Source organism: Podarcis pityusensis (assembly GCF_964106645.2).
Source record: "Podarcis pityusensis genome assembly, chromosome: 15".
In the NCBI taxonomy this organism is placed as follows: Eukaryota; Metazoa; Chordata; class Lepidosauria; order Squamata; family Lacertidae; genus Podarcis; species Podarcis pityusensis.
In genome coordinates, this window is record NC_138040.1 from 21,750,800 (window position 1) to 21,777,959 (window position 27,160).

The following is a 27,160-nucleotide window of genomic DNA, read 5'->3' on the forward strand; positions in this document are numbered from 1 at the left end:
CTTTTAAATCAACTTGTATACTAGACTTTGCGCACAGCGCAAAGTTTTTTATTATAGTTACAGAGTCAGACACACAGACACAGCCAGACAATTCCTACAGACACAACCAGGGGTGTCCTCTGCACATCAGCCCAATGCCAGAATTTTGTCTTCCTACCACAGACCCTTCCAGCTGTGGGAAATATTTGGGAGGTGCGGAAGGGCTAGGGCCTCTGGTCTGTTCCCTTTATGTCTCTCCCCTCCCCCCGCTCCCCCCCAAAAAAACCCACCCCTCCACCAATAAAGGTGTTGAAATGTAGTCAGGAAAACTTGCACATCTGAGAAATAATTGTCAGTAACTAAGCCAGATGTTCATGCTTAAGGTGGGGGGGGGGGGAGGAAGAGAGGTGGGTTTAAGGTCATCATCATCACCACACAGGGAACATTATAATGAAGTGGCTGCTCATTTCTCAAGGAAGCAGTCACAGAAATCACTCTCCCAGACTCCAGAGGAGATTGAACAATGGGGCAATCACCCAAGCAGCTTCCAATCCTTTGCTACATTATGCCACCATCCCCCCCCCCAAAAAAAAATCCAATGCAAAGCTCAGGTTGGGAAGCCAGTCCTTCAAACCTTAGCAACAAAAACTGGCCAAAATAAAGTGAGGTAATTAATAATAATAATAATAATAATAATAATAATAATAATAAAGATGGGTCAGAGAGAGAAGATACTCTGAGCCATGTGCGAATGTGATTCCTTCGGAAGGGAGTCTGCTTCCCTTGCCGCATTCATTTCAGAAGACACTGCTGTCATGGGGAAGAAGGAAAAGCATGGGGCAGCGCCAGGCCAGCCCTAGAGGGTGCCAAGAGCCTGGGAACTCAAGGGAAAGGGGAGAAAAGGAAGTGGAATAAGGGCAGAATGCATAGAAAGGTGAATTGCTACCAGGTTTCGCCTCTTTTCCAGTGGTGAGGGGAGAATATATCCTAGCAGAATCTGCTAAAGATGAAATGGTCACACTCTCTCTCTTTCTCAACAAGGTGTGTGGCTGAAGCTCAGCAAGTCAGGGTGAGTGGTAACACTCCAATTTGGCTGATTAGCACATCTGGAGGGGTTAGGGAGGGGGTGTTATGGCACAAAAACAAGAGTCACCTGTGCTTTTGGTAAGCATGAGGGAGATGCCAGAGAATGAGAGAAGAAATTAGGAGGAGGGGGGCAAGGAGAACAAAATCTGAGAACCAACCCCCCCCCCCCCACCACCACCACTTGTGCAACAGAAAGGTCATTGTGCAGGCTGGGTGTTCAGCTCTAGCATTTCCTCCACAATAACTTGTTAGGCTTTTAAAAAAAGGAAAGTATTTGAGTCAGTCCAATTAATGAAACTGAGAAGGTGACAATGGGCCTGAGAAAAGAACAACAAATTGATCTGTGTCCCAAGGGTGATTGCTTTATAGGTCTGCTGGCGTCCTTTGCAGCTATGTTGAACTCAGTGGAGATGAAATCGCAGTATCAACTGGGGGCAGGAGAATGCAACTAATCGGTCACAAAGCAAGTGTCCTCTAAGGATGTCCTTCCTCAAAGGAATCGTTTGCCAGGTGGTGGGTGGGATGCAGGAAGAGCACAGGTACAACAGATCCTGCATCCTCATTGCACCTTTAACTCATCAAATGATAACCAGAGTGTAGCATCCTTAAGAATACTGAGAAGGCAACACATCTTTACCTTGCAACATCAATGACCAATCCAGCAAGGAGGGTAGTTATATGCTCTAACTCAGTTCAAAGGGCTAAAAAGTCATCTTTCCTGTCTCCGATGGGGAAACCTGTGACCCTCCAGATGTTGTGAGGCTGCAACTCCCATCATCCCTGGTCATGCTGGCTGGAGCTGATGAGAGATGAGGTCCCAACAATGCCTAGAGGGTAACTGATCCCCCATCCCTAAAAAAAAAACCTAATTAGATGTGCCTCAGTAAGACTGAATTAGGATCTTAATCCTGTCTCCCCAGAGCTGCAGAAGCCTTTCCTCCACCTGCAAGGACAGCACCATGCAGAGACACAGGGATATTCCTTCGTCCTTGCAAATCTGCTTGCTCTGCAAAGCTTAACAGGGTGGTTCTGAACACAGGAGCTATGCATGCAGGTTCAGTGCCCTTTGACAGGGATATCTATTGCCTTCCTGTACAGTTGGCAAGTCAAAGATCCCCAGCCATGGGGAAACTCTATGGGGTCAATGTGGACATTACTCCAGAGAGAGGGGGAAAGTAAAACTCACCTCCCCCCACCCTCCGTGTGCCTTACTGTGTTCACAAAACACACAGTCCAACCATGGGGGCAGTGGCGGGAGGTGGGATCTTGGAAGAACAAGTCTGACCCTCTTAAAGAGTTTGACACATTGTGCACTGAAATAAGGAGGCATCCGTTTTGGGTCAGTGCTCAGTTGTGGGGAAAACAGCCCTTGAACTAGGACCTAGCCTGTAAAGGGGGTGGGGGTGCCTTTCCAACCTGTCCTTCAAACCACCAGGAATGATTCTTGCTGACAAGGATATGTTAGAAAAACCAGTGAACCACACTTTCTTGTGAAGTCTATACTGGTCGAAAAACAATCTTCCCTCCTCCTCTTCTTGCAAAACAAAGTAAACCCTACAGGAGCTTAATCTTCTGGGGCCCCGACTTATATAATTGCCACTTAAAAAGAAAAGAAAGCTTTTAAAATATAGAACTGTCATTTGACTTCAACTAATTCCAGATCATTCTAATTTGTTGTTTGAAAAGTTCCCAGTATCTTAAAACTGGATGTTTTGCATGTCATTTCCCAAAAGCAGTGGCCAGGAAATAGTCTAAACTCTGTATTTCTGCAGAGCTATCAGGGTTTGTTTGTTTGTTTTGCTTTAGGTCACCAACACTGGGCTTGATTCTGCTACCAAAGGGTGTTCGAGGGCTTCACTTGATTAAAGTCGTCATCAGCCTACCAACCTGCCCACCCTGAAACATCACCCACCCTTAGTCCCTATAACTTATCCCAGAGACAGTCATGCATGTGAGAGGCAGCTGCGTCTGCCAAAAAGATCCATTTGTCTGCTTAGGCAGTAGCAATTTCCTCATTTAGTAGTAAGGGGCTGGTTTTCTTTCTGCACTTCTCCTGGATGCAGTGGGACACAAAAGATGCAACTAACCCATGCAAAAGGAGCTCGTGAACTGGGGCGAGGACTTCCAAGCATCCACGCTTGGTACCATCAACTCGTTTGTTTTCAGGAGGAGGGAAATTGGGGAATGGTTTTTCTTTATGTGAAACTTGCTTTGGGACCCACCCCCCACTCCGGTAAGGATATATGTGTATAGCCCTTTCAGTGAAGCAGCAGTTTCCTACGATATACATAGATGGAAATGCAAATGCACAATGATCAGAGGGGTCTCCGACACCAAAAGGGGACACTGTCAAACTAAAACAAGGGGGGTATACATTCACCTAACTCCTCCCATGGAAGAGAATGAGCGTCAAGGACCGAGCTGAACCTGGGAGTGTTCAAGAAGCAATCCCTGGCTACCTGTATTGCAAAACTCGCTCCAGGACACAATGAGGTTGCTACGCCCTCCTGGGGGGCACGTATTTTCCACTGGAGTTGCAGAAAGGGGTACAGGAAGCATGCACCAAGCCAGGTCAGCATTAAAAGGATAACCCTGTAAAAAGGAGGCTGTGAAGCAAACACTTGGTTGATGGGCTACCCAGAGCCGTTCCAACAGAGCTTGCCAGGAAAAAAAGTGATAGCAGCAGTTAAGAGGGTTCATCCTGCCAGCCTCAGCGACTATCCTGAGAGCCAGAGTAGACAGTATCTCCTATAAGCAGCTTCTCGCTTTCAGTAAAATGTGGAGGAGAGGGTGAGTGGGTGGGATCTCACCCCTTCTGATTCTTCCCTTTGGGTGAAATACCCCCCGACACACACACCCCAGACGGAGAGAGAGGGAGACAGACAGACGGACGGACAAACAGATACTAAGAGAGGTGTGGGGGAGGGCCCCAGGATGGCACGGGGTGCACTTTCCCACAATGCCTCAGTGCCGGGAGAGCACAACCCGGCCGCATCCTGCCCCTATCCCAGATGACGCTCCATTTCATCCAGTGCTGGAGGTCGGATCAACACACCACTCTCTCTTCTCAGTACATAGGCTTCATTTTTCTCTCGCTCTCTCTTTTAAAATCTGTATATAATATATATATATATATTTATATTCTGTATATATATATATTTATATATTCTATGTACATGTATTGCACACAGTCCTCTGGCCGCACTTGGGTTCCTGTCTGCTAGTGGAACCGTTTCCGTTTCTCGTCTGGCTCCGGCCGATATTCACGGGTCCCAATTCCATTCTGGAGGTTTACTAGCGAGTCCTTCATCTGCAAGACCAAAAAATGGGAAGGGAAGCTTTCAAATACTGCTGTGCTGTTTTTGCAATCCATATATTAATAGATTTGCTTTTGACATTGTTTTAATTCAATTATAGTTCAGTTACTTTCTAACTATCATTTTTTGCATGATTTTTTAGCATTCCGTTTTAATTTTCATAAGCTGCCTCAGGTCCCGGTTCTGGGGAAAAGTAGGGTAGAAATAAATAAATAAAAACAAACAAACAAACTTGCATATATAGACTTCCCTGTTCATTTTAACGGGGAAAACTCCACACAAGCAAAGGGAGATGCAATTGAAATTGAATAGCTCCTGCAGCTGATGTAGCTCTGTAGGCAGAGGTTCCCTGAAGTACCCACTTTTCTGAGGGCTTTCATTTCCTGATGGCAAGACCTCATTTCCTTACAGCTTGCCAAGTGAGGGTACTACACAGTTTTGTTGTCTTAAAAACAATAGCTATCTTCCTCAAACACACATGGGTCCAGTCATCTCACATGCGTCAAGCATGATGGCTGAACATCTGCTTGCTGATTGCTCTGAGGCGAATGATGCCTTTAGGCGCCTCCCTTATATGGCTCTCCAAGTCACCACACACTGGGATATGCTCTACACACAGAGAAAGCAAATTGGTGGATCAGAGCCACTGGCTGTGTGCATTTAGTATGGGAGCGGAGTAACACCTCACCATTAAGTTACAGCACACAGAAAAACATATGGGTGCCAGGGGGGTGGAGTCTGCAGCCACACAAATGTATTATTATTTGCTAGAGAAAGGATATGCAATTAGCAACCCCCAAGGCAAAAGCTAGCAGCCCTGTGATAGCAACTTTGGTTTAAAAAAGTGTGCAAGGCTCTCTTGGGGAGGGTGAAGGGAAATCTGTGCTTCAAGATCAGCAGCCAAGTTAACTTAAGTTCAAAAATAATGATTTCCCATCTTCTTGATTCTGGAGCATTTTATTTTCTGTTCAAATCTCCTTTCCACGAGTAATTAGCTCTTCCACAGCACTGCAGAAAACATGAACCATGTTCATCCCCCTGTGCCTCTGGCAAATGGTTTGTGATTTCAACTGGTGGCATGCAGAGAAAAAGGTCAGTCACATCCATACCAGGGTTCTAGATGCAAGTTCTCACCTGATCTAGGAGAATCACGGACGATTTGATGATCTCCCGCCACTTCTGAAGCTCTGTGTCATGATACTTCTGCTGGGACTCTAATAACTGGGCCCATTCAGTCTGGGACTGGGGTAACCTGTCAGGGCAGAGACGGAAAGATGAGCCCTGGAAAGCAGTGCAGATTTTTTATATTATTGGGTTTCGATGGTGGTTTGGCCACAAGAGGGACAGAGTGAGATTTTGCTCGTAGGGGTGGGAATGTAAAAAAGTGAAAAGCTTCTGGGAAATGATATATAATGAGATGAAAAAAATGTTGAAATATACATTTATAAAAAAACCAGAAGCATTTTTACTGGGCATCGTAGGAAGTGATATAAATAGAAAAGAATGTGCTTCGCAAGACGAAAAAAAACGCAAGATGAAAAAACTCGCGGAACGAATTAATTTCGTCTTGCGAGGCACCGTTGTAATTAAAGGCAATATGAATTTAAGAAATGCATAAGAAGTGGTTAAAACAGTGGATCATCAGAGGTGCTGATGGAAGTCCAAAAAAAATTTGTATAAGTGGTGAAGTTTTGTGGTATGTATTATAATTTATATGTTAAAATTAATAAAAATTATTATAAAAAGAAAAAGGAATTTTGTTTGTAGGGTGTGTTACCTTTCCTGTAATCGTAGACCCTGCCATGCTGTGAGGGTTTGAGTAGTGTATTCCAACATCCAGAGTTTGTAGAACAACATCATGTTGAGGATTACCAAAAGCACCAGACTGGAGAGGGAAAGAAGAAAAATGAAAGACATGCAACCTGGACTGGGGCCCTTCCTCCAACTCACACACAAAGCCCCAACAACTAGGAGGACCCATGTTCTGAAAAACCTCAGACAGATACTCACTGTCCTTTTTATGTGATGAAATGAAGCTCTGTGCATTTGTGCATGCTGAACCCATTCTATGGATGCACCATTTATTCATGATCAGACATGCCCCAGTTTCAACACTGAGGGGACACCCTGAGCAGAAGAGTTTCAAAGTATTCACTTACTACAGAAACATCTGGTCCGCCTGACACCCCAGCATTTATTGTAAGCCACCTTGAACCTTTGTGGGTAAAGCAGATTTGGGGGTAAGGTGGGGATAAGCCCACCTTGTAGGAGATGCTGAGCCCACAGTCCCCACCCTTCTGACGCAACATGCATACAGTATTGGGAGTTCGGCAAGTCAACAGTCCCTGGGCTGAACCTGCCCCCTTGTTGGAGTGACTTGCTCCCCTCCATCCTCCTTTCTGAAACTGATCAGATGGAGCAGGGGGAGCTCAGGAGCCAGAAAAGGAGGCCCCCTCCTCTCTTGCTGCCCCCTCCTTTCACCTTCTGGAGGTCATCTTTCAGCCCAGGTGGAGAAAGCTGCACAAGCTTTCTAAAGCAGGACAGAAATAACGCACACAGTTAGAGCCACCCTCACCTGAGAGCTGAATGGAAAAGAGGGGTTCTTTGTTATGTTTTGGGGAGCAGCAACAAAATGACATGAAAAAGGGAAGAAAAAGAAGCACAACCCAGGAAGATCTGAGCAGAGATCAGACAGACAGCGTTAAAAAAAAGCAAAAGTCTAGCAGGCTGGGAGGCGGAAGGAGACAGGTGAGAGGAAATCAAGGTGAAGAAGAAGTAGGAGGAGACGGTACCTGAAACAAATCCTAATGGGAGCAGGGAAGAGAAAAGATGGAGGAGGCGAAGGTTAGAAACACAACTAGAGTTGAGAGAGGAGAAAACCGCAAGGGGGGGGTAGTTCTTCTAAAGGACACACAACAGACACATATTGGGGAGAGGGGTTGCAGAGAATGCGAAGAGGAGAGAAGAAGAAGACACCCAACATTGGTGATGCAGCAGTGGGACAAGGGGCAGGGAAGTGCACAGCACTCGTCATGCCATGTACCAGAGGGAACGGCTAGCTCCAAATCCTGAGAAGCTTAGGATAGCAAAGGCAGGATGTAACCAGCACTCAGTGTCAAGAGGCAAAACCACAGAGTTCCTTGGGGAGTTGATGCAAAATGAGAAGAAAAACTAGGCACGTGGAGTGGGGAAGGGGGTCTTTGTACAACAGGGGGCAAGGGTGAGACTAAGACATCTTTGAGGAGCAGTTTCCGGCTGCTATCCAGGAGCCTTAGGACCCTTTCCCCTGCATGGTCACTGGTCTACCTTTCATCAACAAGGACATGGTTTCCATGTGGCGTAGTAGCTAGCATGTTGGAACAGGGACCTGGGAGAGACCAGCATTCGAGTCTATACTAAAGTCCTGAACCTCATTGGGTTACCTTGGGCCAGACTCTTAGCCTAGCCTACCTCACAGGGCTGTTGTGTGGATAAAATGCAAGGGGGGACCATGTATGCCTTCACCATGAGCCCCTTGGGAGAAAAGGTGGGGTAGAAAGATAATAGGTAAATGAAAATAAATACTCTCTTGCCCAATTCCTGTGCACCATAAAAAAACAAAAACAAACAGAACCAATAAACAACAACCGCTTGCACATACAGAAACAAAGCCTTTAGGTCAATCAAAACCTGGTATGCAAATTAAGGATATATATCTGATTTATCTCATTTGCAGAACCTGCCCCCCCCTTCAAAAGGCTATGTATGTGGACTTAGATGGCAGAGCCTCTGATGGTTGTGGTTTCCACCAGCAGGTGGCACTGTTTGAGTCATCAGCTTGTAGAGACAGATTGCAACTGAACCAAATAAAGTACCTCAGGCTGTACAGCATACCAGTCAAATTAGTCTTGTAGCTAGACTTTCAGCTAGCCATTGGTTTGAGACCTATCTACCAGAGCAGGAGAAAACAAGCTTACTCCATCTCCCATGTGACAACTCTTGAGATATTTGAAGATGGCTATCATATCTCCTTTCAGTCTCCTTTTCCAGGCAAAACATAAACAGCTCCCTCAACTGTTCCTCATAAAGCTTGGTTTCCAAACCCCTGACCATCTTCTGCACTCGTTCCAGTTTGTCACCATCCCTCTTACATTGTGGCAACAAGAACTGGACACAGTATTCCAGGTGTGGTCTGACCAAGGCAGAATAAGAGTGGTACTATTACTCCTTGGGAGCTGTCATTTTTTAAGGGCACTGACTGTGAGTTATTAGGTGGTCTCGATTCCCCTCCCAGAGCTACAATTCCCAATTATCTCTTTAAAGAGGGGTTGACAGTTAGGCCACTCTGGGAACTGTAGCTCCAGGAGGGGAGTAGGGGTAGGGGTCTTTGAACTACAGTTCCCAGGATTGTTTGGAGGAAGCCACAAAGATTTAAGAGCGCCTGGACTAAAATTGTCTATCAGAAACTTCACTCTTGTAGTTTATCACCACAACAGCTACTCACTTTGGGTTTTAGTAAAGCAAACAGTCTAATTTGTTGATGCCTAAATGATTTCGAGCATCAGAAGAACTTGGCCACAATAAGGAAATTTTGCCCATGGTATGACTATGTTCCACCTTCCCATTTCAATTCTCTGGCAACCTATCTGCATAACCTAGCAATTCTAAAATATAGATGCGCTTTTACGCTCACAAGATTGAATGTATTGCCCTTGGTTGTACTTGAGGGACAATTCCAACAGATTCTACAAGAAAAATGCTTATGTCCCTATGGAGATGGCAGTCTTGAATCGGTGGTACATGCCCTTTGGGCTTGCACTCTTTATAAAGACTTGAGGAATGAGGTTATCACCCCTCTTTTATTGTCCATTCCGGGTCGCCCAACCACTGCCACAGTGTCCTTTCTCTTGGCAGATCAAGATAAGCAGGTGACAGCAAAGGTTACAAGGTTTTTAGCTGAGGCAATCAGAATAAGATCCACCATTAACTATTGATTCAAAACCCCAAAATGTATTTTATAAAATTGACCTTTTATTTCTATTCTTTGTATATTGTATTGTTGTTTTATTGCTATGGCCGATGGCTGACGCAAATAAAGATTCATTCTAATGTGGTATGACACTGCTTTAAATGTATAGTGCAGATGAGTTCCTAGATTCACACATTTGTGTGTGTTCATTCAGAGTCTTATTCAGCAAATGGTCAAGTCATTCCAAAACTCTGTAGAGTTCAATTTATCTGGTATTATTTTATTTGATTTTATTAAAAAACACAGTTCTGCTTAAAAAAGAATGTAAACATTCTTCCAGACCAACCAACAGGCACAGCATTTTAAAATGCTGGATGGATGAATTTGAAGCTTGGGAGGTGATGGATGATGGGGTTTCCCTTGCTTTTAATTCAGGTGGTACAACTTATTGCCTCCAAAGTTGAACCAGTCCACGGCTAAAAGGTCCCCAAACTTAACCAAAAACAGGAAACGCCACAAACAGAGCAAAACATATTATCATCACAACAACTTTAAATGATTATGTGTTGCAGAGTGTACTGCTATGCTTCCTGCGCAAAAATGGGCCATACCATTTTTCTCTGGAGAGGAGGAGGAAGGCACACAATCACATCGCAAACCATAAGCAAGCTCCGCAGAAGCCTGAACCCTCTCAACCCTTGAATTCCTCTCTTTCCCAAACATGCTGGGTCTTTCCCCAATTGACTCTTGGCAAAGAAGCAGTTCATTCCGCAATCCTCTCCACAGCTGCTTCTTGGCTTTGTCTCCTTCCCCATCTGCCCTGCCCCAGCTCTTCCCCTGCCCACATAAACAACCACTCTCTCTTCAACATCTATTAATGCCAAAACACCTCCTAGGATCCCCAGGAATGCGAACCTGATTCAGGGTGAGGGGAATGGACTTGGGATACCTCAAAATCTGGGTGGGAGGGATCAATTTACCAAAAAATTAAAAAATTAAAATCTTAACACTATTATAATCCTACTAGACTGCAGACTAAAATGGAGGGAGGGATAGAGCGCAGTAACAGAACAAGGAAACTGACAAACCAGGTCGAAGAATCACTTACACACAACTGATAATGAGCAGCAATTTGGAGACGCTCTGCAGGTGGAAGCCGCTGGGACTTTCCTCAGGGATATGCCGTGTTTGAGTGGAACCTGGAAAGCAGCATTCATTTTACACTGAAGAGGTAAAGTCCCTTCCCTTAAACACACCCAAAGGCATATGTCCCATATATTCAATCTGCAGAACTGGCATCATTACAGATGCCACATAATAGTCATTCTGCATTTGTAATAAATCAATATTTTGACGTGGCAGCAACTACGCTTCGAAACTCCCTGCCTATTGATGCCTAGCTGGCTTCTTCCCTGTACTCTTTTTGGGGCCTGCTGAACACATTTTTGCTTAAGGCAATCCCTATCCTATCCAGAAATGTAGAACACTGAGACTTGATTAAATCTGTTTTTAGCTTCTCACTGATTTAATTTAAAAAAAAAAATGTTTTAAATAGTCATTTTAAATGTGGTTTTGTTTTGTTTTGTTTTGTTTTTACTGATAATTTCATAGTTTTATTTCATGGTCCCCCCCTCCCCCTTACAATCAAGTGGTCTATACATGCCATAAAATAAATACATATTGGGGAAGAAAATCCTCCTTTGGTCACCCACGCTATGGTTTAATATCAACAACACTGTACGACAGTGTTTCCCAAACTTACAATAACCACATGCCCCATTTTAAAGCTTAGTCATAATGGGGTACCCCTTCTCAGGCAAAGATAATTTCAGGGTAGTTTTAATAATACTATTTCATCTATGATACAGTCAAGTGAAAAAGTCTGCCATTTACCCTTTGAAACCCTTTCGCGTACCCTGCGCCACAATTTGGGAAGCGCTACTCTAGGAAAAAGGGACGCGGGTGGCTCTGTGGGTTAAACCACAGAGCCTAGGGCTTGCCGATCAGAAGGCCGGCGGTTCAAATCCCCGCGACGGGGTGAGCTCCCGTTGCTTGGTCCCAGCTCCTGCCAACCTAGCAGTTCGAAAGCACCTCAAAGTGCAAGTAGATAAATAGGTACCGCTCCAGTGGGAAGGTAAACGGCGTTTCTGTGCACTGCTTTGGTTCGCCAGAAGCGGCTTAGTCATGCTGGCCACATGACCCGGAAGCTGTACGCCGGCTCTTTTGGCCAATAAAGCGGGATGAGTGCCGCAACCCCAGAGTCAGCCATGACTGGACCTAATGGTCAAGGGTCCCTTTACCTTACTCTAGGAAAACCATTTCCCCTCAAGGACCCCTATTCCACACCCTCAATGAAACTATCTCAGAGGGACCTGGGCCTCTGCCCATCCCATAAGCCTAAACATGTCCCCCCACCCCGCCCCCATTCGTACATGGTGCTCCTTACCTGCCACACGCTTGATTCGACCTACAGCTTCCTCGTCTGTGGGGGTAGTTACAGGGCTCAGCACTTCCTCCAGGTGAGGCCCCCTCAGGTGAGTATGGGGCCGCTTCCGCCGGCGCACTGTGGATTGCTTGCTTGCCTTCACTTTGGGGGATTCTCGATGGAGCTCGGCTAGATATGTGCTCTCTGTTTTGGTCAGTTCACTCTCTGCCAGGGAAACCGGGGGGAGGGGGCAGGTATCGGTCATGGAGAGAAGGCACCGCTTTCACTTCAGCCACACAGGGGTTATGGTCAGGGGCACAGGCATCATCACAACAGCGCCTGTTTTCAGCCTCCCCAACCCCACCCCATCGAGCCAGTAGCTTCAAGGGACAGAAATACATTTACATATAATGAACCCGAAGAACTGCCAATTGCTGTTTTTCTGTACATATACGCTACCAGTTCATTTCAGGGCCCAATCTGAGGTGCCTCAGGTTAGTGTTCAAAGCTCTAAATAACACATTCCCCAAATATCTGAGACACCACCTCCCTCCATAGAAACCCTCTCACTCCCTCAGAATTTTGGGGTGGTGACGGCCCAAGACAGGGCATTCTCTGTGGTAGCCCCTGAGTTGTGGAATTCCCTCCCAGCAGAGGTGTGCCCCAAACCCTCACTATATAGCTTTTGGGGAATGCTGAAAACACACCTCATTGGCACCTGAGATGTGTGTTTTCAGGGGCCCACTCTTACTTCTTCGGTTGTAATCTGTTAAACTGTTTTTAGTTCAGAATTTTAAATCATCATAACATGCTCTGGGACCTGCTGCTGAAGGCTGGGTAATACATTTAATAATACCAATACTATTATTAATACGCGAGAAGTCCAGAGGGAGGCGATATCAGAATAGGCCTTTTCTGCATTGGTTCACCATTTGTGGAAAGCTCCCCCCAGGGAGGTTCACCTTTAGGTGGCAGGTGAAAACATTCTGCTTTAAGCAGGCCTTTGGCTGTTTGACATCTGGTGCCCTTTCAAATATGTCGTGGGAGAGAGGGGATTATTGATTTGCTTTTGTTCTTATTTTTATTATGCATTTTGTGGTTTTTATATTGTAATTTTATGTTGGGAATTCCCTGAGATCTGCGGTATACCAATTTTTAATAATACTGATGATGATGATGATGATGATGATGATGATAAATAATAATAATAATAATAATAATAATAATAATAATAATAATAATAATATATTTATACCCCGCCCATCTGGCTGGGTTTCCCCAGCTACTCTGGGTGGCTTTCAACTGAATATTAAAAACAATACAGCATGAGACATTTAAAAACTTCCCTAAACAGGGCTGCCTTCAGTTGTCTTTTAAAAGTAAAATAGTTGTTTATTGCCTTGACATCTGCTGGGAGGGCGTTCCACAGGGCAGGCGCCACTACCGAGAAGGCCCTCTGCCTGGTTCCCTGTAACCTCACTTCTCGCAGTGAGGGAACCGCCAAAAGGCCCTCGGAGCTGGACCTCAGTGTCCGGGATGGATGATGGGGGTGGAGACGCTCCTTCAGGTATAATAATATAATAGTATTAAGAAAATAATGGAGACCTTTAGTATTAGCATGCAGGGCTAAAATGCTAAAATGAAACCTTTTGACAATCCCAAAAGTTTCAAAGGCTCGGTTTTATCTACTCCATTGGTTGAGTTTTATGGAGTTCAGTCATATGCCACATCCCATCACAGCAAACAAATGGAAACGTAACTAGATGCTTTAGCTCAGGGTCAGGGAATCTGTGGTCTGCAGTCCAAATGCTGTTGTTTTCTGGCTCCCATCATTTCTGATCATTGGACCAGGCTGGCTGAAGCTGATGGGGGTTGGTCTGCAACAACATCTGGAGGGCCAAAGATTCCCCAACCCTTGCTCTAGCGAGATCTCACCTAAATGGCGGAAATAATCATCTAGGCCACTCCAGAAGTTCTTCTCAATGAAAGATTTCACCAGCCCCCATGGCTGTTTCCTGTATCGTAGCTCTGTAGAAACCCTGAAAAAGAAAGAAAGAAGAGGTCACTTCCAAGAGCCGTAACTTTGGCCTCATGAGCATTTGTTACAACCAATTACCTGCTTTTGGATTTGCAACGTGAAACGTTTTCCAAACATGGTATTCCTCTGAAACTACAGTTAAAACTCTCCTTGCTCCAAATTCAATGAATTTTCTTTCTGTCTGTCTTTCTTAAAAGGTCTTGCACCGTTTTCAGCAATGTATTAAATTGCTGTCTTTTGTTTTCAGCTGTTCTCAATTTTCTTAAGTGTAAATTGCCATGAGATGATGGTTTAGAAGGCAATGAATAAATCAATGATGGTGACGATATAATCATCATAATCCTAAATGTGTCGCTCTATCTGCTTTTGCCTCTGGTTTCACCCTCCACTGGCATGCAGCTCTTGGAAAGTTCTTGAGACCACATAGTCCTCTGGCTGAAAAACATCTCCTGCCCTTCTGGCTTAGAGTAAACTGAGTGTTACTAGCCTCTGAGACTTGTGTTTCCAAGCTTAGAAATACGAGCAGCAGCAACCTATCTGGGCAGGTGTCATTCAACTCCATTTATCATAGTCCTTGCTAATATCGCAAAGCTATAGCCCTGCCATACCCACCTGAGTCGGCATTTGTTTCTGGCAACGCGCGTCAATGTGTAACGATTAATTGTGTAGAAATAATCGTGGTAGGGGACATCGTGAGTTAGCACCTCTGCATCTATCACGTAGCACTCGCTCTCTTGGCTTGCTTTGTACATTGTCTGGAGAAAGCAGAGAGAGAATAGACAGAGGCTGTGATCACATGGAATAGCTCAGTCTATACAGCGTAAGACTCTTACTCTTAGGGTTGTGGGTTTGAGCCCCACATCGGGTAAAATATCCCTGCATTGCAGAGCGTTTGGACTAGATGACCCTTCCAACACTATGATCTGAGCTTTCACATGAAAACTAGTCGCTTTCAGAAAACTAATGGGGTATAGCACGGGTTTAGTGCTCATTTCAGTGTTACTTGATTCTAGGGAAAAAAATCGGTTTGCAACCCCTTTAATCTGGAAAATCATGGGAGTAAAGTGTCAGAATTTGGGGCAATATATTTATTTCATAATTTATTTCATAAAATGATGCTATACTAGCACACAGTTCTTTCTTGACATTTTCATGGGGGAACAGAAGCAGGCATGTGTGGACAGGGCGGGAGAGGAGCAATGCTGTCCAATGACATCAGTTGCTGTGCAACACCACGTGTGATTGAAATTTAGCGTGATGTGCCGGTATATCGGTAAAAAAAGCCATAGTTCCTTAATGCAACAGGTACTGCAGCAGGAAAGGAACGTTAGAAAATGAGACAGGAGTGCTAACATTATCAGGGAAATTAATACAATATGCACCATGTCTGAACGCACTCAGAGGCTATGTCCACATTTACGACAAACATTTAAAGCACTATGACACCACTTTAAACAGTCATGGTTTCCTCCAAATAATTCTGGGATCTGTAGCTTAGAGTTCCCTGTAGTTTAGAGTGATTGACTGATAAAACCACTCTGGGAATTGCAGCTCTGGGAGGGGAATTGGGGTCTCCTAACAACTCTCAGACCCTTTAACAAACTACAGCTCCCAGAATTCTTTGGGGGAAGCCATGACTGTTTAAAGTGATGTCGTAGTGCTTTAAATGTATAATGTGAGTGGGGCCTCTGCAGCCTTAACTGAACCATCCTTACTTCAAGCTGAACAGTCCAGTGCAGGCCTCGGGCTTCTCACCTGAGTTTCAGTGACAGTGGCAGTTTTTGGGGCTAGAGGGTTGGTGAGGGTGATGGTATAAAGGATAACTCTGCTCTGATTGCCAGTTTCTTCCTTCTTCCAGGGATGAAAGACAATGTCTGGGAAAAGAGAAAGGAACAGATGAAAGAAGAGTGCTTCTTCGCACAGTTAAACACTGGAACTCTCTGCCACAAGAGACGCTCAAAGCCACCAACTTGGATGGCTTTGAAAGAGGATTAGATAAATTCATGGAGGAGGAGGAGGAGGAGGAGGAGGAGGAGGAGGAGGAGGCAACTGATGACTACCAGCCAGGATGGACATACTCTTCCTTCACAGCTGGAGCATAGCTGTCAACTTACAGATTTGAAAATAAGGGACCAGCAGCCTCAAAAATAAGGGATCAGCAGCCAAAATAAGGGATTTTCCGGGCACAGGTATGTTCAGTTTCTGAGCCCCTCCGAGCCAAAGGCAGAAAACTCAGCCAGCAGCCAAAGAAAGCCTCAAGCGGTGGTTCCCACAGCTCAGCAACCCGGCCAAGGGGATGCAGCAAGGAAAACCACCGTCACCTCTCCGCTGGGAAGCACTGAGCAAAGGCGAGTCCCCAGGCAACGCGGCCGATTTGATCGGCACAAGGCATGCAAGCTCCACCCCCCAGTCATTCTTAGACTCCTTACTGGGCGAGCAACACAGCCAAGCAACACAGTTGGAGCCTCCCTCCTCCCTGGCCGGCAGGGAGGGAGGGAGAGGAGCTGCTTCCTTTGAAACCCGGGAAATTTAAGGGACATCATCAATAAGGGACAGCAGCGGGACACAGTGCTGAGATAAGGGAGTTTCCCGCCAAATAAGGGACGGTTGATAGCTATGAGCTGGAGGCAGCAGTGCTTCTGAATACCAGCTACTGAAGACCACAGGAGGGGAGAGGGCTTCTGTGCTCAAGTCTTGCTTGTGGGTTTCCCATCACAACATCTGGTTGGCCACTGTGAGAGCAGGACGTGCAACTAGATGGGCCAATGGACTGATCCCGCAGGCTCTTCTTATGTTCAAAACAAAGGCCAATGGGTGAGAATGCAAAGCACAACGCAGTTCCCAGGGGAAAATAAAAATGACTCCCATGACCAAAGTCAAGCCACAGCCCCACCTCCACCCCAGCTGGCAGACTCAGCAGGGTGGACACAGAAGGCTTATTGTTTGGTATGCATGTGGTGCCTTTTATCCTAAATCCTGTTCTCCCTTCCATTGATCAAGTGGGCCATTAAAAGTTCCCATTTTTAAAACAGGAAACTGAGGGCGAAAAATAGTAATTTGCCCAAGGCCACAGAGAGAGAAGGGGGTGGGATTTCATCCCAGGGCTTTCAGGCCCAAAGTTCACATTACTTGAGCCAAACCACAGCTGGATTCACACTGAGGCCCCTCTAATTTGTGAGGTGCTGCAATCTGATGAGACCGGCCAGATGGTCCTCAGGTGGGTTTCAGGTACCTGTAGTTTATTGAAGTGAATTTTCAAAGGGAATTTGGGGAGGTTTGCTGAAGCTCTATAGGAACTGTTTTCAGGGAGGTTTTCAGTTAGACTTGCACATGTTCTCACAGGGGTTTGGCAGAACTTAGGAGGAGTTTTGATAAAGTCTGGTGGAATTGCCCAGGGGAGCTGAACAACTCCAGAGAACCCCACTAATCACGAGCATCTCTGCTGAAGGTGTGGCAATGTCCCGTCCGACTCAATATCCCAATCTGAGCTGCTTGGAGGAAAACGTGTGATATCAATGATCCAAATAAAATACAAATTAGGTGCTGGGCAGGGTGGGGTGGAAGAATTGTGGGGGGGTTGTCCTTTTCCCACCAGCAAGAACATTTTCTTCTTCTTGGTTTTCCATTGTCGTAAAAAATAAAAACCATGATACAGAACTCAGGCAATGGGACAAAAACCCTCATTGTTACTTTGGCTGAGGGTTAAGGTTACAAAATGAATTCAGGAAGATCACCCTCCCCGCCACATTTTCTGACCCAAATCTTGGGAACTACAATGTTGTGAGAGGCATAGAGAATGGTTTGCTGGTGATCTTGAGCTACTGCTGTAGAACTACAAATCCTCAAAGACCTTTGGTTGTGTGGCATGTCATTCTGACATTTGAAACTGATTCGGATTTGTAGTATGGATGTGCAACATTTTATTTATTAAAATTTATATAGCCCTTGATTGTAAACAACAACAACAACAACCCAACAACCACAAAGCAGTTTACAGAAAGTTTAAAATGATGAAATCATCAGTAAAAACAGTTAGAAACAGTCGGACTAAAATGAAATAAAAAAATCAAATCAACAGAAAGCTAAAAACAGGTTGAGAGAAGTGTCAACATTTCATGTATCTGAATAGGCTTGACTAAAGAAAAATGATGTTAGCCGGTGCCAAAGAGTACTATTGACTGATGTAAATAGGCAAGGAGTTCCCAAGCTTACCAGAAAACCGCCGCTGCTCCATAAAGTCCCTCAAGAACGGAGAGTCTGTGAAGAGCAGGTCATACAGCTTATCCACACTAAAATTGAAGACTTCGTTCATGTACTGCCGTCCATTCAGATCATCGTAAAAGGCCTGAACTTCCCCTGTATAAAGAAGCAGAGAGCTTAACGTTGCAGTCTTTCACCTGACATACCTGGACGCAATAGTCTGGGCTCAGGGGAACACTTACGATGCCTGCAAACATGACACTGATTTTGAGATTGTCAGTTCCAGAGATGAGTCCGCAAGCAGGACCCCAAAGGGAACGCTGATCCTGCTCACAGATTCATCCCTGAAACAGTTAAGTAAACCTGATGTCACATTTCCATGTAGGGAAAGATTGTGGGATCCCTTCCGAAAGTGATCCATGAATGCAAAATGTGAGAGGAGATCTTCAGGAGGACTCAATGAGCTCTAACATCTCTGCCATTTGATCTGGTTCCTGAGTAGTCAAAAGTCTCATGTGAACTATATGTCTCCAAAGAGAAGGCTGACCCTGAACATTTCTATTCTGTTTGGTGGTATTTTATTTCTTACGTTTCAGATCTGGATATGCAACAACATCTCCCTGCATCATCTAGAGAAATATGGCTGTATTGAGTTACTTCTGGGTGTAATTATTCCTCATGCTTATAATATTGTATGCCTTGCCTTGCTTTTATACACTAAGTTGACTTTATGTTATTACTTATCTGGTTATATTATGAAATCAATTTAAAAAGTCTCATGTGAATCCCACCCCTCACTAATCTAGGAACATCTCCTGCACAAGCCTTACTGAAATCAATGAAGACTTGTCTGGGAGTTGCTTTTGGTGGACAGTGCTGAGACTGTCTAACCAGTAACCTAATGATGATACAAACTCTAAAAGTTATCAAGCAATACATGCAACCTAGAGAAGAACAAAGGAATATTAGACATCATTGGAAATCCAGCAGATGGACTTTGAGCTTGAAGTCCTGAGCCTTCCAAATTGGTTGTCATACAGTGGTACCTCGGGTTAAGAATTTAATTAGTTCTTGAGGTTCTGTCCTTAACCTGAAACTGTTCTTAACCTGAGGTACCACTTTAGCCAATGGGGCCTCCTGCTGCTGCCACCGCACCGCCGCACAATTTCTGTTCTCATCCTGAAGCAAAGTTCTTAACTCAAGGTACTATTTCTGGGTTAGCGGAGTCTATAACCTGAAGTGTCTGTAACCCGAGGTACCACTGTAGTATTCAAGATGGGGGGCAGGGGACACTTACAGGAGCTGTTAAACCAGGCACCCCCAAACTCAGCCCTCCAGATCTTTTGGGACTACAACTCCCATCATCCCTAGCTAACAGGACCATTGGTCAGGGATGGTGGGTATTGTAGTCCCAAAACATCTGGAGGGCCGAGTTTGGGGATGCATGTGTTAAACCCACCACAATACCTGCAGCCACCAGTCACACACCTTCATCGTGAGTTTCCGAGGAATCGCTGAGTTCAGTTGGAATGTCCTCATTGTCATTGAAGTCCAGGGAGGGGGAATTAATGGGGGCAATGATCTCAATCTTGTCTCCGATAAGGTTTGCGATTGTCAGCTCCTTCTCTGAGGGGACGTCAATGACCTCCTCTTCCTCGGGAACTACTCCTTCATACTGGAAGGGTGCAAGAAAGATCAGGGTGTTACTGCTGCCTTAAGGGTGATGCTGAGGCTTTTCAGCCATGGCTGAAACTCTATGGGGTCAGTGTGAGCGATTTCCCATCATTCCCTGTGGAAACGGAAAGACCTGGGCTTGCTCCATAAAAACTGGCATGATTCCCTTTCCGTGTGGACTAAGATGGTTTTGCAACCTGTGAGACTATGGCGCGAGTTTCAAAGAGCCTAGGGCCAAATGCAATTCTTACTGATATTGACCTGTGTCCTTAGAAGGGGATTAGATAAATCCTTCAAGGAAGGTCCATCAATGGATATTAGCAAAAAGGGATAATTGGAGCTTCCATGCTCAGAGGCCGTATGACACTGAATACCAGCTGTTGGAAAGCAAAAACAGGAGAGAGGAGTTGTTGACTTCCACGGCCTGCTGATGGGATTCCTAGAGGCATCTGATCAGCCATTGTGGGAAGAAGGTTGGTGGACTAGGCAGACCTTCAGCTGGAACTCTTCTTCTTATGCACACTGGGGTACAAACATATGCAACCATCACACTATATGCAAGATGTTCTTATGACATCCATTTATATTGGGGCACCTCCCTTTTGTATACTTATTGTAGGGATGGGGGAAATGTGGAGCCCCCTAGACATTTTGGGCTCCAAGTCCCTTTAGCTTCAACCATACTGGCCAATGTACATGGAAGCCAGGGAGCACAAGTTTTCCATGCAAAGCTGAAAAAAGAAAGGGGGAATGAGAGAAGAGAGCAATATTTTTAAAAAATAAAATTAGAAAAGTAAGCAGTAAGATCATAAAAACCTACAAAGAGCCCTGCAGTGGCTCATCCAGTCCACAGTAGCCACCAAGATGCCCATGGGGAACTGGCAAGCCGGGCCCTGGCAGAAGGCAGTGGAGTTAGAGCATAGCCATGTGGCTGGTAGATGTTGATAGCCTTGCCCTCCATGAATTTGTCCAATCCTCTTTTAAAGCCATCAAAGTTGGTGGCCTTTACTGCATCCTGTGGGGGCGAGTTCCATAGTTTAACTATCCGCTGTGGGAAGAAGGGCTTTATTTTATCTGCCGTGAATTTACAATAGGAAAGGAAAAGACTGTCTAGGGAGAGGACATTGTTCTGAACGACACTGAGACTATGGCACTGAGAAGGCAACTGAGTGAGAAGGAACTGGCCATGCCATTTGAGAAATGCGCTCTGAGGATGTGGGCAGGCCTTCGTGAGAAAATGTTTCAGCACCCAGCTTTAGAAAGAGAACGGCGATCTGCCCAGCTGCAGAACTTGTATGTGGAAGATAGTAAGACCGATGCTTAAAAAGTAAATACACTTAAAAAACCAAAAACAAATCTACCACTCTAAACCAATTAAGGACTATCTACAAAGAAAACCATCTACAGCTTTAAAAACAAAATACACACACCAGGTTGATTACAAGAGAGCCACCATCATTGTTCCAACCCAAATCCATTGGGAACTTGAATATTTAGATTAATTACAATCCAGATTCCTTCTCTATTTAGGGAAGAGAACCATGGCGGTTACTGCTTTCCCTGCATTTAGAAGCTAAAAACCAATATTGAAATACAAAAATTAATTTGGGGGAGCTATGTTAAATAGCAGTCCCCTGCCTACCAATGCATTGGGTCAGATCAAAGATGCAACTCTGCAAGAGGAAAAAATGCCTACTGGGACTGGAGCTTCGCTGCTTCCTGTCGGTGTCAATGTGCTACTATTGGTGATAGACTTCTTAGGAAGCTGAGGGCTTGCCTCCGGTTTGGCCTCCATGCTGCTTTTAGAGGAGCTGTCATTCACCTCAATTTCTTCCACGGGGATCTCTTCACAGTAGCTAAAAGAACAAGCAGAAACGAACGTTGAATTTCGCCAGCCCTCACATTAGTCAGCTGCTAAAAGCACCAGAGAGTGAAACCAAAGGAGTAAAAAAAATCCCATAGGGGAGCTCAGTCAGTCTGTTACAGCCGGGACAACAAATAAACCTTGTGACTTCATTGTCCCCACCTGGAGTACCGTGTCCAGTTCTGGGCACCACAGTTTAAGGAGGACATTGCCAAGCTGAAATATTCGTCGAGGAGGGCGACCAGGATGATCAAGGGTTTTGAAACCGAGCCTTATGAGGAACGGCTGGGGGAGTTGGGCATGTTTAGCCTGGGGAAGAGAAGACTGAGAGGTGATACGATAGCCGTCTTCAAATATCTGAAGGGCTGTCACGTGGAAGATGGAGTGAGCTCCCCCCCCCCCCCCGCTGCTCCAGAGGGTAGGATCTGAAGCAAAGGATTCACATTACAAGAAAGGAGATCATAACTTTCTGACTGCAAGATGTGTTTGACAGTGGACCGGACTACCTTAGAAGATGGGGACTCTCCTTCATTGGAGGTTTTTAAAGAGAGGCTGGATGGCCATCTGTCAAGGATTATTTAGCTGTGATCTCTGCACTCGAGGGGGTTGGGGAAGATGATGTCTTCCAACCCTACAATCCTATGATTCCATAATCTTAAGGACTAACAGATGCATTATGGTGCACGTTTTTGGGGACTACCGTCTACTTCCTCAGATACATGAAGTTACAGGCATACATGGTGGGGGTGGCAAATTGCATATAGTGAGGTCAGAAGGAAATGAAGCATATTTCCCACCCTGGCCTGATCCAGCATTCCTGGCCCACGCCTGAGGCAGATCCAGCTTCTGACCCTTGCGCGCTAAAGTTTGTTTGACACGTCTCCGCACGCTTTAGCTCAACGTACCCCATCGTGTTGAAATCATCGTCTGGAGGCACGTAGTCTTCATCATCGCTTGTCAGCCCTAGTTCACTACCATAACACTGATGCACAAAGTGCCAGAGCTCCTTTGGACACAGGGGCTGTGGAGAGAAACACTGTGGATTGGGACCTTTCCATAGGAAGGTGACAAAATCCAAGGAGGCGAACTACGCTTGCTTATGGCTCCAAACCTAATTATGACATCCACCTATTTCTTTTCGCCACAAGATCTGTACTAAATGCACTAACAAAAAACTGTATGTGTTATCACATGTGAAAATCATGCAAGGCTCTTGCGACCGATGCCTTGGTTTGGAAGCCACAGTGCAGATAATCCCATGTTGACAAACATAGAATAGGGAGCCATTGTCAATAACATCATGATTTGAGTTTATTTTTTAAAAAACAAACCAACTGCACATCACCAACAATACTTTAAAGAAAAAGTGATCTGAAGCAGGCTACAGTCTCTGGTAGCTATCTATGCATATATGCATGTATATATATTTCCCTTGAGGCTTTTAGACTGAAACAATGGAAGCCTTGTACACAAATAGCTGGATTCTCAAAAGTTAATATGTGAAAGGGTCAAATGCACTGGTGGCCCTAAAAAAGGGAGATGGAAAAGAGAAAGATGTCCTTGAAAGCCAAGCCAAACAGCTGTTGGGATGTGCGCAGGCAGACATGTCATAATCACATCATCAAAACAGGGCCTTAAAATTTCTAACCAGTGTTGGAATTCAGAAAGAAGCTTGCGGTTTGTAAACCATGAAGCTAGGAAAGGCGAGATTGTGTAAAGAGGGTGATAACAAAAAACCATTTGTTAAAAAATAAAAACCCGGTGCATTCTTCCTGAACAAGATGAACTTCTGGTGAGGCTTGACAAAGCTCATAGTCCAGGACAAAGCAAAGCTCAGATGGGAAAAGTTTAATTAAAGAGGTGGTGCAGTGTAGGCTTTTTATTTTTTAAAAATCCAAAGAGCCATGAGCAAGGATGTACCCAGTTCAATTATCATCAATGGGTTCTCTTAATCAACTTACCGCCTCTCATACATCACACCCGGCAATACGGGTGAACTTTAAAAGAGTGCTGTAAGCATCGCTAAGACACAGTATTTGGAGCACTCAAAAATTGTAAACTCAAAATATCAGGGCCTTTTCTGCTGTGGTACCTCACGTTCAGAATGCTGACGTGTGGTTAGAGTGTCCTTTTTACCTGTACTGTTCTAATTGCTTTTCCGTTATAGTGTGTGAGTTTTACTGTTAGTTAGCTTCTTTGACAAAGTATTGCAAAAGGGAAGAGTTTGTACCTTTCATGTAAATAAACAGATTCATATCTATGTGAGGAGCGTCCCCACATCTCCATTTACCTTTTCAAGAAGGGCGTTCTGCCAGAGCCTGAACATCATCATGTATGTCCTGTCTCGGGCGCCGAAGGAAGTGAAAAAGTGCTGTGGAGAACAGAGATTTGGCAAGGTGAAGCAGAGAGCTTGCTATTTTCCAAGCAAATTATGTGAGAACTGAGAAGCTTGGTGGTAGTAAGTCAAAACGAGCAAATGCATTACTTATGCAACTTAGACTCAGTAAGCTACTTACATAACACCCCTTTGTTACACTATCCGTTTCATAGCCTTGAATTTATTTTTCCACAGCTAGGGTGGTCCAGGGAACAGTTTGCATGTCACAGAGCTGGTCCAAGTGTTCTTTTCACCTGTTGACCTCTGCATTTAACTGTTTCTGCCAAACCGACAGCCTGTGATACACCACCCTCAGCACACATCATTAAATTATGATTAAGGTATTCAGCACCATAAGTGAAACTTTAGAGAGTTTTTATCAGCAAGAGAAACAAGCCTCTACCCGAGGAATCTAAGAATGAAATGTCAACAATAAGAGAGGAAGAAGTGATGGAGAATGAGCAAAGGCATAGGCGCATTCATATACATGTCTACCCACTGAATTCAATGGGACTTACTCCCAGGTATATGGTTGTAGGACTGCACTCTCAGTCGTCATTTCAAGGACCAAGAATTGGGTTGAAGGGGAACTTGCTAAAGGCTTCATAGGGGCAAATGAGCCTAGATGGTTTTTGTAGAACTGAGTGAAGGATCACTACTCATTGTATATAATACACCCCAAATTTACCTACAGTAAACACATCCTGCAGTGGTTTGCATTGTCTCAAAACTCTGCAAAAACTTGCTTGGTTCAAGGAACAACAAGACAAATATAAATACCCTGGCACAAAGCATATCAAGAGAAGCAAAATGCCTCTCAAACCACTTTCAACTCTCTTCCAGATGGGAGCTTACTGCAGAATTGGTGCCACTTAAGAACCAGGCCCAGACAGAGGGGGGGCATATGGGCCACTTGGCCCAGGCCTCCAATTCCAAAGGGGGCCTCGGTCAGCATATTCACAATCGCAGGGGATGCACTGGGGTGAACACGGAGGCGAAAAGGCCCAGGGTAAAAAAAGGGGGGGGGGAATTATCTACCTGGCCCGGGCCTCCGCCTGGCTCTGCAAAGCCCTGTTAAGAACACATGCTTTTCGTAGCACCCACACTTTGTCATCGTCTCAAAAATGCCAGTCTGAACTGAAAAACCAGGAATGAGAGAAAGTGAATGTGCCAAATGTATATACAGGACAACTGGGTCTGAATGACCCATTTGTGACATAAGGCCTCACATGGAAGCATCCTTAAAATTTACTGTCTCATTCCAAACTGAGAACTGACCCATCTTTAACACACTTGGATTCATGGAGGCGGAGAATAGATATTGATGGCTACTACCCATGGCAGCTGGGCTCTGCCTCCATGGCTGGAGGTGGTTATGCTTCTGAATACCAGTTGCTGGAAACTGCAGGAGGCGAAGGTGCCCTTGTGCTTGGTTCCTGCTGGAGCAGCCTTTCTCAACCTGTGGGTCCCCAGATGTTGTTGAACTACAACTCCCATCACCCCTAGCTAACAAGGCCAGAGCTCAGGGATGATGGGAGTTGTAGTCCAACAACATCTGGGGACCACAGGTTGAGAACTGCTGTGCTGGAGGGTTTCCCACTGGCATCTAGCTAGTCACTGTGTGAGAACAGGATGCTGGACTAGATGGCCATTGACCTGATCCACCAGGCTACCGTTATGCTCATTTTACTAGTAAATTTTCTTTTTGCAGCTGTCAAATGCACCCTGAGGAATTCTGCGCCGTGTCAGTCAATTCCTGGGGCCAACTCTGTCTGTCTCAACTCAAGAGTTCAGAGCAGGTTCCCTGTTTACCAGCAGAGCCCTCTGCACTCGGTTCTTCGGATGCGTCAAGAACCGAGGATTCTGGCACGCACCTTTTCAGTGTCAGTGCAAACTTGGATAGCGTTAGGAATGAGCCGTGCAGTTTTTTCCTTGGTCATAGAGCAGATGTCCTTCAAACGGACAGTCAACTGTGCAAAAACAAAATAAAGGAGACGAAGGAAAGTGTTAGCAAACCGACTGAGTGCAGCATTTTCAGAACGGTCCTGAAATGAGCCCATTGGCAGAGGGGCTAAGGAAGGCACCCACCAGTGTTTCCCAGCGGAAAATGTTGCTATAGAAGCATATCCAGTTTTCAGAGAGGTAGAGTCGGCCCTGCAGGAGAATGTCTCTTTGAAGTGCACAGGAGTAATCTGCAGAGAGGTAAGAGGGTGTTGCCATCACCAACAGAAACAATGCATATTTCTTAGGAATCTAAAGACAGCTGGGAGTCACACGCGGTATAAAATAAGCACAGCACAGCCAGCAAGGCTACAGTCTAAATAATGGCAACATGATAACTCATCCGTTTTATTGGACTTGTGTTATTAAATTGTTTCAACTGTTTGCTGCCCAGAGGATCCTCCTGCTTATGGGGTGACTAATAAATGTGATAAATAGTGAAGGGAAGCCACTAAAAGGAAAGGCGCCTGGGAGATTTGTCAGAATAAAGTGAAAAATGAGTACAGTGGTACCTCGGGTTAAGAACTTAATTCATTCTGGAGGTCCGTTCCTAACCTGAAATTATTCTTAACCTGAGGTACCACTTTAGCTAATGGGGCCTCCCGCTGTCGCCGCTCCATTTCTGTACTCATCCTGAAGCAAAGTTCTTAACCCGAGGTACTATTTCTGGGTTAGCAGAGTCTGTAACCTGAAGCATCTGTAACCCGAGGTACCACTGTATGTCTGGGGATGCTGCTTAATTGGGGGGGGGGGGGAGAGAGAGATGAAGCACATTGCCTTTCAAAAATGTTACCCAGCCATACTTTGCACCCTCCTCTTGATGGTCTATACAGTGGTAGCTTGGTTGTCAAACTTAATCTGTTCCGGGAGTCCTTTCGACTCCTGGAACCATTAGAAAACCAAGGCGCGGCTTCCGATCAGCTGCAGGAGCTTCCTGAACTCAATTGGAAGCTGCGAAAAGCCACGTCGGTCATTTGGCTTACTAAAAACGTTCACAAACCAGAACACTTACTTCCAGGTTTGCAACCAATTTGTTCAACAACTAAGCCATTCTGGAACCAAGGTACCACTGTACCTCCTCTTTCATTATTTTGCTCCTCTACCTTATTCCTCTTGATGTGGGATGTACTTTATGGATGACCCTAAAAGATATCAGGAATGAGGTGCAGGCCTCCTGAGTAATGAAGCCAGCAACAGATAAAAGAAAACAGCACACACCAAGAAAAAATGTTCAAAATGAGGTAGAGAATT

At 45.1% G+C, this 27,160-nt stretch overlaps 1 protein-coding gene across 12 annotated transcripts in view; it reads right to left on the reverse strand.

Annotated features, from left to right (window-relative positions):
• Positions 1-672: 672 nt before the first annotated feature.
• GRAMD1B (GRAM domain containing 1B) overlaps positions 673-27,160 on the reverse strand; it is a 212,758-nt gene continuing 186,270 nt past the window's right edge. For all 12 annotated transcript variants that reach the window (XM_080983439.1, XM_080983442.1, XM_080983435.1 and 9 more), the window contains 15 exons: positions 25,997-26,100; positions 25,783-25,878; positions 23,822-23,902; positions 22,437-22,552; positions 21,364-21,523; positions 19,482-19,668; positions 18,006-18,149; positions 15,549-15,667; positions 14,406-14,548; positions 13,691-13,794; positions 11,777-11,980; positions 10,439-10,529; positions 6,160-6,267; positions 5,517-5,634; positions 673-4,375 (listed from right to left, as the gene is read on the reverse strand). In XM_080983439.1, the coding sequence (XP_080839565.1) occupies positions 4,286-4,375; positions 5,517-5,634; positions 6,160-6,267; positions 10,439-10,529; positions 11,777-11,980; positions 13,691-13,794; positions 14,406-14,548; positions 15,549-15,667; positions 18,006-18,149; positions 19,482-19,668; positions 21,364-21,523; positions 22,437-22,552; positions 23,822-23,902; positions 25,783-25,878; positions 25,997-26,100 (1,865 nt within the window). In that variant the 3' untranslated portion in view covers positions 673-4,285. The remainder of the gene's footprint in view (positions 4,376-5,516; positions 5,635-6,159; positions 6,268-10,438; positions 10,530-11,776; positions 11,981-13,690; positions 13,795-14,405; positions 14,549-15,548; positions 15,668-18,005; positions 18,150-19,481; positions 19,669-21,363; positions 21,524-22,436; positions 22,553-23,821; positions 23,903-25,782; positions 25,879-25,996; positions 26,101-27,160) is intronic.